This window comes from Acomys minous (genome assembly GCF_964271855.1).
Source record: "Acomys minous genome assembly, chromosome: 5".
Classification (NCBI taxonomy): domain Eukaryota; kingdom Metazoa; phylum Chordata; class Mammalia; order Rodentia; family Muridae; genus Acomys; species Acomys minous.
This window is the reverse complement of record NC_140494.1, coordinates 96,615,922-96,629,426: the sequence shown is the minus strand read 5'-3', so window position 1 is coordinate 96,629,426 and position 13,505 is coordinate 96,615,922. Positions and strand designations below refer to the sequence as shown.

The window sequence follows — 13,505 nt, the reverse complement described above, 5'->3', positions numbered from 1 at the left end:
TTAGGCACCAAGTTGTGATGCTGTGCCGGGAAGAAGCATTTTCTGCATTTTTGCAAGTGAATGCTGAGCTCCCAGTAAACTTGCTGGGCAGAGCTGGGAGGCATACTTAAGAGTGGGTACCCCTGAGGACAGTCTCTGATGGGCACCTGACCTGGGCATGATGGGTGGCACCGCAGTGACCAAGAGATAGCTGACAGCAGCTTATAGGCTACCAGAATTCTAGACCCGCCGCAGCTCAGCATGGCCCTTCTCAGCTTGTGGCCTATGGGATGAATAGAACCTGGTACCTGGTATGAGTCTCCAGATAAGTGGTTCCTACTGTAGGTCAAGCTAGTCTGTAACATTCTAGAGCAAGACAGAGCAAAGATGCAGCCCTGCCTTTTCTCCTGTAATTGTAAAACTGGCCAGATTTAGGATCCGCGGCTTGAAACCTTCTACTACAGGCCTGTCCCGGCAGGAGGGGTGTCGGTCCTCACCATGTGCAGAGGGGCTGGGAAGAGGGATGTGGCTTGTTTCAGCAGTCTAAGTGGCCAGTGTTAGTAGCCCACAGTCTTCAGGTGAGCCTTTGGGCAAGGGGCACAGCTGGAGGTTCTCAGAACAGGGTTAGAGGAAGTATAATTTAGCCCCAAACCAAAGCCAGTGTGTGGAGGGAGGGAGCTGCAGCCAGCACCCTATTACCAAACTGGCTTGGGGCTGCTCAGTAGACCTCATCACCTCTATAAATAGCTAAGCGATAATAAGAACAATTTCCTGGATGAAAATAAGACCTCCGGGTAGAAGCTGGGAGAAGGGGAGGGGAAGGGAAGGGAGGGGAGGGGAGGGGAGAGGAGGGGAAGGGAGGGGAGGGGAAGGGACAGGGTGACTATTGTTCTTCCATATCCTTTCCTTTGCTTTTCTGAGGTGTTAACGAGGGACATTTACATAAGTTTGACTCAGCCAAGAACCCCTCCAACTGATGGGCTCTGGAGTTGGTGGTGGGAAAGGAGCTGGGAGGATGGAGGTGGGAGGGGAGCTGGGAGGCCTAGCTCTAATTAGGCCCTCTGCCTGCTTTCCCTCCTCCCCAGCCCAGCATGTTCCTCCGCCTCAGAATGATGATTAATGACATATTTACTGTGTCCAGGCGGGTGCTTTTCTGGGAAATAAAAATTCTGGTTCAAGTTGTTTGTTCCACCTAATTAGAGAAAGAGGAAGATGTGTTCATTAAACAAAAAGGGAAATGAGGAGAAGGCGAGTGCCCTCGTAGTGAACCACCCTTGTAGAAGGCCCGCTGTGTACCCAGCTCTGGCTTCCAGGTCTCGGGAAAGAGCTCAGAGCCAGGGCAGCAGCCCCAGGGAGGAGGGCTGTGTCTGTTGGCCCCTCAGGCAGATTTGCTGACACAGCTGTGGACTGACTGTGGGGAGGGAAGCCAGAAGCTCCCAGCCTGCAGGGGTGGAAGGTATCTACGGCTGTGCCTTGGTGGCTCCTTTGGAAATGGTTCTTGGCAAAGCTCCTTTTTGCTTCCTCTCCCTTTGCTCTTTACCCAAAGTCCCGAAGAAAAATGCACCTGGTAGAACCCACAATGTCTGGTGATCTTTAGATGTAATTGTAAAACTGTATAAAGTTTTGTAAAGACTGTTCTTCTTTTTATGGCTCTGTGCATCAACTCTGGCAAGGCAAGTAAGCTGCTATGAGGGTTACATGGTAGGAAGTTAAGATTTGCACTAAGGATCTAGGATGTCCAGGCTGGTTCCAAGGGCGGGGCCCTGCTCTGTGCATAGATCCGCCCCCCCCCATCCCATTGTATCTCCTTTCTGTCTCTATAAAGCCCTGTCATGTACCTGTGCTTCCTAAGACGAAGCTCTGAGGATGATAGGATGACAGGCCCCTCCATCTTTTCAGAGCTGACCTTCGAGGAAGTGTGACTTCCTTCCCACTACCTGCCTTGAGTGTTGTGCTTGGAGTGGTGAGTACAAGCATCCAGTTCCCCCTTGCCCACTGCCCTCCTTCCTTCTTTCATCTTTTGCTTTGTTCCTTTTTTTTTTTTAAAGTCTTCTCTATCACTTTTCACCTATGCAAATGAGGCCTTGAGACTTGGTAGCCTTGAAGGTGTCTTGCAAGTAGGACATTCCTTCCTTCGCTGATTCTATCAGAAACCGGCCTCTCTCATTCATCCCTCTGCCCTTCACCTCTCTCTCTCTCTCTCCTCTTCTCCTCACTGAGTTTGTCTCTGGGGCACACTTCAGGTGCTGAGTCTTTTACCAGCATGCAAATCAGGGGTTGGGGTTGGGGGGTGGGGAGCAGATTATAACAGGGTCACTAGTTTCTTGACTCACTACCTCCTTGGAGCTTGCTGGGCACTGATGTGGCATCAGGCTCCAGACCCCAGCCTCCCAGTTTTCTAGGCTTATCGATATGACTTTGATGCCAACCTCTGAAGGCCTACAGTGATCCAGCCCATATTGGTCTGGGCATATATACAATATATAGGCATGGTGAACAAGATTCCTGAGGCTCAACTGTGTCTGCTGAGACTGATCGACTCATTAGAATTTCAGTGTGATGGGGGAGTTGGAATAGTGCAGGCCCAGGTGCTAATTGCTTATCTTGGGCTTCTTTTTTTTTTTTTTTTTTAAGATGTATTTATTATTTATACAGTATTCTGCCCACAAGTGTGCCTGCCTTCCACAAGAAGACACCAGATCTCATTACAGGTGGTTGTAAGCCACCATGTGGCTGCTGGGAATTGAACTTGGGACCTTCGGAAGAGCAGATGGTGCTCTTACCCTCTGAGCTATCTCTTCAGCCCCTATCTTGGGCTTCTTTCAGTTCTCCAGAACAGCCATTCTTTGCCCACCTCTGTGGGGAATCTATTAACTTAGCTGACCATTAGCTTCCACCAACCCAAAAGCTCAGAGAGCATCTGGGGCCTATAGAAAACTTCCCCGATCTTGTTCTACCTGCCTCTCTGATGGGCCCACCAATGTATTTTAAACTTGGATTGATTTATGAATGTCTTTATTCTGTAAAACTATAAAAACTTCATGAAACTTCCTTCACGCTGGTACATGGAATTTGAAGTAAACTAAATCTATGTTCCTGGCCCGTAGTTGCTTAAAATGGCTCCAAAATAAACTGCCTCTTATTCCCTTTAAGACGAAAGCTGTGGTTTTTGCATTGGCAACATCATGTGACCAGGAACAGTTCTCCAAGAGTGTATTTCTGCCTCTCCCCTGCATTCATGTACCCACTTCTGTTTGTGGGTGTTCACAGGCTACTGCCCACTGATTGCACCTAAGGAACTTTCTTGCGGACTCCAGTGGCTATGTGAGGCTCTCGGTGGTACCTGTCTGAACAGAAATGGCTCCTGTGCCACTTCCTGTTTGCACACCCAGCTCCACTGATCCATTTCTGTGGTCACTAAATTGGCATTTATTGCCCTGGTTTCTCAGCACTGGCCTGAGTGTGCATGGGGGTTGGGGGTGGGGTGGGGGTGCTGAGTGTACTGTTGGGGCAATCGCCCAGTGTGGGTGGCAGATCTTTCCAGCTCTTCCAGGGCCTCTGGTGAGCAGAGGAAAGCAAGACTGAGCCCTTAGAAATGGGCAGCCTGAAGGCAGTAAGTGTGGGTGCCCCAACTCTGGTGCTAAATATGGGCTGCTCATTGATATGCAGACAGCCTGGAGAGGCCTTGAGCAGGCCCGATTGCCTGGCAACAAGGCCTGTTCTCTTCTCCCTCCCCACCCACCTCCCCCACCTGCTGAGTCTTTTTTTTTTTTAATTTTTAAATTATCTCTCTGCTTCCCCCTTTAAAGACGTTTGAGGAGTCCATATAGGCAGACCGAATTGGAGCTGCATAGATAATATAGGTCTGCACAGTGTCATTTGCTTAAGACCTTTATCCAGCCTTCTGCCCTAGGGCGAGAAGAGAGGTCATTCACAGATACAGTGAGCACAGGTGGCTACCGCACACAGAACAGGGTAGAGATCCTAGGCCCCCTAAGTTTGACAGGACGCAATGGGAAGGAATGACTGGAGGGGACAGTGTGTACCACAGAGAGTGAGGACCTGGAGGGTGTGAGCCAGCATCTCGGTCCTGAGCAAGGTCTCTGGAGCAAGGTCATCTAAGCACCGGCCCAGCGGGGACCAAGGGGTGGCAGCCCCTTGAGTAGGCAGGGTGGTAGCCAGCCGGAAAGTGGAGAAAACAAAGAATTGGTGTGGAAGGCTGTATCTCCGGAAACGAAACCATCTTCTGTCTGGTCCCTAGTGGGTCGATCACCCTTCCTGCCGTGGTAGCAGAAGGGGCGTGAAGAATGCTCCCAGGGAAGGTTTTTTGGTTTTTGTTTTTTGTTTTTCCTAAGCCCATACTCATCATTCATTTTTTTTTAATCACTCGTTCCTCTCTCCTGGAGTTTGTAGATTTGCTGGTATTTCAGACATCCATTCTCTGTGACATCCATTCTTTCTTTTTTTTAAATTAATTAATTTATTATATATATATATATATATATATATATATATATATATATATATATATATATATATGAGCGCTCCATCTGCATGTACACCTACACGCCAGAAGAGGGCATCAGATCACATTATAGATGGTTGTGAGCCACCACTTGGTTGCCAGGAATTGAACTCCGGATCTCGGAAGAGCAGTTAGTGCTCTTAACCTCTGAGCCACCTCTCCAGCCGGACATCCATTCTTGTATCAGGCCTGGGAGGAACAAGGAAGTTTCCCAGCTGCCCACCCCGACCCCATCCGCAGGACAGAGTTTCCATGAAGTGATAGAGTGAGAGGTAGTCTCTCTCATCCGCCGCGCCCCCCCCCCCCCCCCCCGCAGTCTCCTCTTTCAGCAGACCTGGCAGGCAGCATCAGAGCTGTTAACACGGTCAAAGCTGCTCTCACTAGTACCCGGCCACAGCGGAAACTCTGCAGTCCACGCTGGGTAGACAGGAAGCAATACTGGCAGCCTCAAACTCCTGCTGCTGTGCCTTCCTTCCACAGTGACACCTACCCTCAAGCATGAGCCAGAAAAAAAAAGAAACCTTCCTTCTTTAAGCGGTTTTTGCCAGGTATTTTGGTCATAGTAGTGAGAAAAATTAATGAATACACAGTCATTGTGCTGGGCATGGTGATGCACAGCTTGAATTCTAGCCCCGGGAAGGCAGAGGCAGGCAGATCTCTCTAAGTTCAAGACCAGCCTGGTCTGCGAGATAAAGGACAGGGCTACATAGTGTGAGACCCTGTCTCAAAAAAAAAAAAGAAAAAACCACCCAAAATAAAACAAAACAAGCAATTTACATTTGTTTGTTTGTGTATTGTCTGTGTGCACACATGCCATAGTGTGCATGTAGGGGTCAGAGGACAATTTGTGGGTAAGAAACAGTTCTCTCTTTCTGTCATGTGGGGCCTGGGGATGGAGCTTTGAGTAGTCAGGCTTGGCAGCAAGTGTGTGTACCTGCTGAGTCATCTTCTCACCTACGAGGAACTTGGATGTGTGATTTATTTGAGTGCTGCGGTGAGCCTAACAAATGGCCATGATTACAGTCATTCCCATTTTGCAGCTGGGGAAGCCGAGACAGAAAGATTAAGCCAATATTATGCCATGATGAAAGGCTGCTCTGCAGGACCCCGGGGACTGCTCCGTTTGGATACTGCCACAGCATCTAGAAATGCAGGTGGCCAGGTGTGAGGATGGAGAGGACCAGTGATGGCCCTAATAGCTGTGCTTATTGCAGGCTCAGTAGGCCAGGCAGGTTTCTTGGTCATGGCCCCAGCCATCCCTAGGCCTGGTGCTAATGATGCTCCCAGTGTACAGAGGAGGTCGCAGACCATGGCAAGTTTAGATCACGTGGCTAGAGGGAGGTGGAGCCTGAAATCAAATTTAGGTCACCTAGCTTTAGTATTAGTGGCTTTAACACCCACCATGTGTGACAAATACTGAAAGCCTTAGGTCGAATTCTGTTAGAGCTGCTTTCTGGGGACCTCCCTGTGGACCCTGCCTGAGTGGTTATGTGTACTTGTGTGTTCCCAGCTTCCCTCTGATGTCCTAGCTATTCTGCCTTTGTAAGTAACATGGAAGTACTGTTTGGCTTATGACAATTGCCTTTGCAGTTCTGGAGAAGAAATAGCCTGGGCTGAGTTTCTGGGAGGAGATGGGTTGAGGGGTCAGACTCTGACAGCTCTTTAGCTTGGGCCATCATCTCTCTTGTGGGCATGTCTGCCCCTCACTTGAAGGTCCAATCAATCCATGGATTTACAGCCTCTCACAGCTGAAGCCCTTCCTGAGTATCTCTTCCAGCTCTTTCACGTTCCGAGGAGGAAACTGAGGGCAGGAAATAAGTTGCCTGGGGTCACAGAAAGCAGTAGAACTTGGCAAGGTCAGGCACACGGTCTCCTTTCCAGAAAGGCAAAGTGCCAGGCTTGCTGAAGCATCTTTCGTCATGTGTACGAAAATGGTCTGTGGAGTAGGCTTCCCTGGAACAGGTCTGAGGGAGACCCTGACCTCTGTCCTCACGAGATGAGGAATGTCCTCTTCTGCTCAGAGATCTTGGGAGGGTCAGGCTGGCCCAGCTTCAGAGAGACTATGGATGGACAGGTGTCGCTGGTGCAGGAACGCCCTGCTCTTCCTTCCTAGCCTCCTTTGGGTGACCTTGGCCCCTGTTTGTCTTTCATGGTATTCTCACAGTGCGACTCCACCCAGGATGTGAGCAGAGGACTTATTTCCCAAGAGAAAGCATTGTTCCTAGGGTGGATTCAGAACCAAGAGAAGCCATTTGTTTGGGAATCCGGCCCCAGGAACTGGGTAATAAGCTAAGCTTTGATCGGTGGCCGTTGGCAGTAGAGTTGGTTTGGGATGGGAAGGAACCACCCTTAGAATAGGAATGTCCTTTCTTCACATCCTCTGCTAATGGAAAAAGACATTTCTTCTTTTTAGGACCTGTGGAGAGGAGCCAGCTGGCAATCAGGACTAAAGAACAAGTCTGCACCTTGTCACCTTCTGAACCTGAGGGCCCAGAGTCAGGGTCCTGGAAGATTACACCCCAACTTCAGAGCCTGGGGGCTGCTTTGCCTGGGGCCCTGACATAGCCTCTGGTGGTGTTTTTGGGAGCCCATAGGGAGCTGAGCCTGTTCTGGGAGAGGCCCAGAAAGAAAGGAAAAGAAAAAAAAAGCCAGGGGACAGATCTTGTCTCTAGTCCTGATGTTGCTGGAACACAGCTGAGCAGTGGGGACACTTCTCTTCAAGGTCCCAGCTTTCTGTCTCCATGGGACAGTGGACCTCCAAGGTCTCCTTCATTTGGAAGGCTCTACAGGATATAACCCCTACCTGGGAGTGCATAAGAGTCTCCTGGGGAGGTGTGGGGCACTGGTTATTTCTGACCGCATCCACGAACAGTGAGGCTAGCCTATGAGGAAGCCACTGCCATTGCAGAGATGGTTTGTCATTCACAGTTCCTAAGAGGAGGGGGCAGGGTAAGCCATACCACACCAAGCCTCTGGGAGTGGAGTGGGTAGTGTGTGATGATTCTCTGCTGTGCTTTGTGGGGAGGGGAGGGGCTGCCCAGGTTTGGGGTTGGATAGCTTGGATAGCTTTAGTAGGCTCAGGGCTGTACTGGGGTCTGATGTTTCTGATTCCTGGTCCTGGGGCTACTGCTCTGGACTACAGGAGGGAGAAAAAAAAGGTAAGCATGGGCTGCAGATGCTCCAGGGCCTGGAGAGTAAATTGTAAGTCGTTAACTCTTTCCAGGTACTGGTTAGCCTGGGCTGGCTTCACGGCCCAGGATCTTCGAGGCCGCAAGCTGTTAAAACATTATAAAAAAAATAAATAAATAAAAAAATAGAGCAAAGGAGCATCACAGGGGCTAGTTCAGGGTGCAACTGTGTGAGCTGAAGAAAAGCAGCCCCAGAGGCAGGCACTTCAGGGTGCAAAGCTTAAATTTTAGCCCTTCCTGGTCCCTGTGCTGGCGTCTCATTGCATAGCAGTCCAGATTTAGCAAATTAAAACACAGGATGACCTATTAACCTTGGACTTCTGATAAACAATGCATGATTTGTTAGTGTGAGTGTGGTCATGCAACACTTGGAAGAAACATGCTAAAAAATTAACTTATTGTATTTTCTGAAATAAATCTTATTCCATTCAGGCTATTTTTTTTTAAAAAAACAAAACATTAAAAGCTGGGAAGCAACATTTTTTTTTTTTATAGTTCCAGAAGCCAGGAAGCCCAAGACGGGGCAGACTGACTGACTGTACATCAAGGACCAGAGGCCTGTTCGTTAGTGTCCATCCTCTTACAGTGTCTGCACATGGTCTCTCCTGGACCTCTTTTATAAGGACACTAATCCCAGTCATTAGGGTACCATCCTCATGACATAACCACCTTCCAATGGCTTCTTCTTCACTCTCTTGGGGTTTAGGGTTCAAAAACAGGAGAGTTTCTTTTTTGGGAGTGGGAGCACAGTTATTCAAAGGATCACATATTAGTTGTGGCAACCCTAGGCCTGGCTTCTGCTGCCTCAAGACTCCTCTTCTGACCATAACTGTATCCTGGGTAGGGGATAGGAAGGGAAGCTAGTGGAAAAAACAACCTGAGAACTAAGCAAGCAAGCAAGCAAGCAAGCAAGCAAGCAAGCAAGCAAACAAAATCCCAGGGCGAGTGAAACTGCCTCAGAAGCATGTCCACATGGAGAGAGACAGAGCTTGTCCTCATGCATCTAACACCACCACCCTTGCCCCCTTTCTCCTTTGTCCCACTGCCCATCCCCCCACCCCCGTTCTCTCCCTCGGGCTCACCTTGGAGTAGGTAGCCCCATTGATGACCTCTCCTTTACGAAGCCAGATGATAGAAGCTGCAGGCTTGGCATTATCCGCATGGCAGGTGAGGTTGAGGGGGTCCCCTGCCCGGAGGCTGATCACAGGCCCCCCTAGGATGATGGGGTCATCTGGTGGCACTGTGGGGAGAGGAGTAGAGAGGTCAGGTTGGGGCAGGTCTTTGCTTGAATTGGCAGAGGAGAATGAGCAATAATTGTTATACTTTGATAAGGATTGCCACCCACTGCATTACGATGATAGTCATACTAAAAGGATGTGCTATTCTTCATCTTGTCATTAGAGGAATAAGCCTGTGCTATGATGGACAGGTGTCCTTAGCTTGTTTCAAAGGCCTGGGAGCGGTGCTTTGCAATTGAGATACCAAGATCTTTATTTTCAACTAAAAATAAAAAAGATTTACTTTTATTTGTTCTTATTAGATTTTATTTTTAGTTGTATGTATGCATGTGCTCACGCATGAGTGTCAGTATGCACAGACACTAGAGGCATTGGATCCTCTGGAGCTGGAGTTACAGACGGTTGTGAGCTGCCTGATGTTTGCATCAGGACCCACACTCTGGTCCTTGGAAGAGTAGCTCCTGATCTTAGTAATTGAACCATTGATCCAGCCCCAGCAGTTTTTTTCCTTTTCTTTTTGCCAAGCTTTGTTGCATCTCTCACAACCATTTTGCATGGGAAATACTATTTTCATTCCAATTACATAGACCTGGAAATGGAGGCTTAGCAAGATACTTGTTCAAGGTCATGCACGTGGTGAATGTATGGCAGAATTGGGGCTAGAAGCTGGGCCTTTGGCCCTTGAGTCAACTGGCGTCCTCCCTCACAGGTGACAGGTGGCAGGTGACTGGTGACCAGGCAGGTCTTTGGCTCTTCAGAGTTTGCGCCCCTGGCCTTTTCTGAGCTCTGTCCTTTAGAGTAGCTCGTGCACATCAATCCCCACTTAGGAGGAGCCTCCCTGCCCTGAGATTTTAAAAATTCTATCTATCTATCTATCTATCTATCTATCTATCTATCTATCTATCTATCTATCATCTATCTCTATGTACGTATGTGATGTATGTATGTGTATATGTATGTGTATGTATGTAAGTTTGCTGCATGTAACATGTAACAGTGTGGTTGGTGATTGGTGGCTCCATCACATATCCATAGTGCCAAAAGAGAGAAGGACATGGGATTGTCCCCTTCCTCATGGAGCAAGACCTCTACAGGGCCAATCCAGAACCGCGTGCCTTGGAGCACCTCCACAGGCATCCTCTGGTTCCAATGAACCCCCTTGGTTCCCATGACGACCACACTGCAGGATGAACAGGTCTGGTGGGAATCGATTATTACTTAGTAAGCAAGCTCTTCGACGTCAAGACTTGACTTAAGGACACAGTTTCTTGTGAGGCTGCCACTTCAGGACACATTGAAGCTCCTCAGGCCTTCACTGCTCCACGCACACGCCATGGAGGAGGCAGGGCTCCATGGAGACTATCTGAAGAGACTGTCTCCAGAGGAGTTTCTATCTCTTCTACTGAAGTGTCTATCCAGGTAGCCCCAGAAGCTGAAGGGGGCTCAGGGACTCCCTTGACACACTAGAGGTGGGAACTTTGCGTGTTCTCAGGAATGAAGGGCAGGTAGGCGGGTGGGTGGTTAGGGTTTCATGACCTAAAGCAAAGGTCTTCTTATCAGCTTTTAGGGGCAAGCTAACTGTCCATCCTGCCCCTGGGTGAACACCTATGCTTGTGGCGTGCAGTGTCTTCCAGCTGAAGCTCAGAACTCGTGTGCCTTCCTCCCCTCTGTCAGTGCCTCACCTAGCCTCCTGGGCTTCTCTAACAGACAGGAGGACCCCAGTACCCAAAGCAGCAAGCCTTCAGGCTGGTCACCCCACCTATGCCTATCTGGTTCCAGCAGAAGTCTGGGGCTCAGCTTTAACATCCCCCAAAGAACCATTTCCTAAGGGACCCTAACTATGTAGGGCTTTGGAGAAGAGACCAAGCCCAGCTCTGGATGCCACAAAGATTCTGGCCCAGGGAGAGAGTTGCCCTTATCTAACCTTCCATGCCCATTACTCTGAAGCTAGGCCTCTCCAGGGGGTCCTAAGGCTGCCAGGCTGGAGGAGACAGGCGGGTATGGGCTGGACACCAAAGACAACCACTTGTGCCCACTGTACCCTCTTATTAGAGCCTGTGGCCTTCTTGGTGTAGGCGTGGCCGGAGAGCAAAAGGGGGGGGAGCTAATTAGGGCTTTCCATCAGTGAGGGGTGTGGCTAGTGACTGATGAAAGGGATTTCAGCTTCCTGCAGTGGGATGAGCTGGGCCCCTCCAGCAGTGAGCACTGGGGCTTTGCAGTATTCTGTGGAAAGCTGGGTGGTCCTGCTCAGCTCTCAGTGGTGGCAGTCCCCTCCCCAGTGCTGGATGCTCAAGAACGGGAGGGGCTCACACTCCTCAGTTGGGCTGGGACTAGAATAACTGGACCACCTGGTCCTTTTGGCATTCCCTGCCTTGCAGTGATGAGTCAAGAGATGTGGACGGCAGAAGGTGTCCTGGGTCGGAGGATGACAGTAAGGCACAGGTGCCCCTTCTGCTTGTCAGTGTCTTCAGGAAGAGAGCGTGAGCACCCCCTCTAGCACTGACATGTGTTGGAATAAGACAAGGGTTGGCTGGCAAACTTCTGGGGGGAAGTTTGATCAATCCTGTTGCCCGCATGCTCACAGATCAATGAGACCCCAGAGCTGGCAACTGGATCTTGGGCATCATGTCTTTTAAAGAGTCTTTCCCCAGCATGTGGAAAAGTGGCTATATTTGAGTACCAGATTTCCTCTGGGCTTTTGGCTCAGGTGCATAGATCTGTTCTATATTCTGATCAAGGTGTGTGTGTGTGTGTGTGTGTGTGTGTGTGTGTGTGTGTGTGTGTTCTTCCTGGATTCACACTGGAGGCCCTGTACTTCCCTTCCCTCCTGCATCACCAGTGTTGTGTGTTGAGGAGATTGCATGAGCAGGATTGGGGATGAGGGGGGGGGTGCCGGGGAGGGGGGGTGCCGGGGAGGGGGGGGTGCCGGGGAGGAAGGGAGCGGGGCTGTGTTTGTGGGAGTTCTTAGGCACGCACACACATTCACACACACAAACATCCACCCTCAGAATGGGTCCTGATTACATCTTCCCAAATAAGTGGTTATCATGCTGGTTATTCATGTAGCCATGCATTATTGATTGGCCTTCGCCTCGCTGCACACCAGATGGGGGTGGGAGGGGCGGGTGGGGGAGGGGAGGGTGGGGTTGGGGAGGAGGGAGGATGTTTGGGGGGCCATCGGCTGAATAGAAATCAACAGTCCGTTCTTGGCAGCTGTAGCTCAGATGGGAGGCGTGTGTGTGTGTGTGTGTGTGTGTGTGTGTGTGTGTGTGTGTTACTCATTACCTCACCATTCAGATGGGGCCCATTGCTAGGGCCATGTGGGGAGGAGAGGAAGTCTCAGAGAAGCCCAGGCCTGGAGATGCATTATTCATACATCCTCTCTCAGGATTGGTTATTATCCTCAACCACGATAGAGTTTGGTCTCCTAATTTTTAATCACAAGGAAGGTGGGAAGCGTTAGCCTTTTTGTGATTAATCTGGAGATAAAAATAGTTGACTGTTTTGGTGTTGCTCCTGTTGTCAGTCAGGAACTAAATTTGCATTAACTGTTGGGGGGACTGAGGCCTGGGGAAGAGCAGAGGCCGAGCAGAGTCTCTGGATTTGAGCCTGCTTCAGGTAAGGCCAGCTGGAGTGAGCACACTTCACGCAGCTGGCTCCTTATACAGAGGAGAGCAGACCCGCCCGTACATGTTTCCATCATAGGGGTGCTGTCTCTTTGTAGTTGACCCTCCTGTCACCCAGGGTTTGGGTAGCACCTAGGAACTCTCCCGCTGCTGTGTCCTTTCTCTGGCACCTGCCCTACAGTGGGCACTGTGAGGCATCTATCTCTCACTCTGTGTGGGTGGGGAGCCCTTGAAAACCCTCTTTGAGTTCTGCTGCCAAGAACAAAGGGGGAGGGGGTCTCTTCGGAGGAATAGGGTGGGGAGGCACTGCACAGTCCAATTCTTCACTGACACGAGGAAACTGAGGCCAGAGAGCAAAGCCACCAGGGAGGAAGCAAGGAAGGAAAGGAGTGGATACGAAAGGCACGTGCAGGGAAGCAAAGCTTCCGCTTGTTAATAGGTTAAGTCACCTCACCCCATGCCACCCCACATTGCTCTGCATCTAAAAGCTGTGAGGAAGCACCACACGGCCTTACAGTTCTCCCTGAGATGACCTTGAACTTGGAGCTGGAGCTTGCGGCCAAGATGTCTTCCTTCGCAACGTCAGCTGGCTGGAAGGCTGCCTGCGGCTAGGTTGGAGGACTGTCGGCCCATCCTGAGGTTGCTGTCAACTAACTGCCCTGGTGCACAGTGATGGAGCCAAGCTCATTTGACTCACTGGTCTTGACTTACCAGCTTGGCCAAAGCCCCCTGAGTAGCCCAGGGACACTGTCTTGGGACAACACTTCCATTGGTCACTCAAGTGGGCTTCTGGCTGGGCTTCCAGGAACTCCTCGGATACTATGTCAGTGCAGACGGTTGGCACTACAGACAGCCATCTGGGCACAACTGCCTCATGAGTCAGCCGTGTCACACAGAAGGCTCTGTGTGGCAGCAGAAGGGTGGGAGGCCAGCCAGGCCATCTTCCTGC

General features: G+C 50.2%; 1 protein-coding gene across 4 annotated transcripts in view; it reads right to left on the bottom strand.

Moving 5' to 3' along the window:
* Positions 1-13,505, bottom strand: part of KIRREL3 (kirre like nephrin family adhesion molecule 3) — a 554,929-nt gene that overhangs the window by 36,501 nt on the left and 504,923 nt on the right. For all 4 annotated transcript variants that reach the window (XM_084784204.1, XM_084784206.1, XM_084784205.1 and 1 more), the window contains one exon: positions 8,775-8,932. In XM_084784204.1, the coding sequence (XP_084640330.1) occupies positions 8,775-8,932 (158 nt within the window). The remainder of the gene's footprint in view (positions 1-8,774; positions 8,933-13,505) is intronic.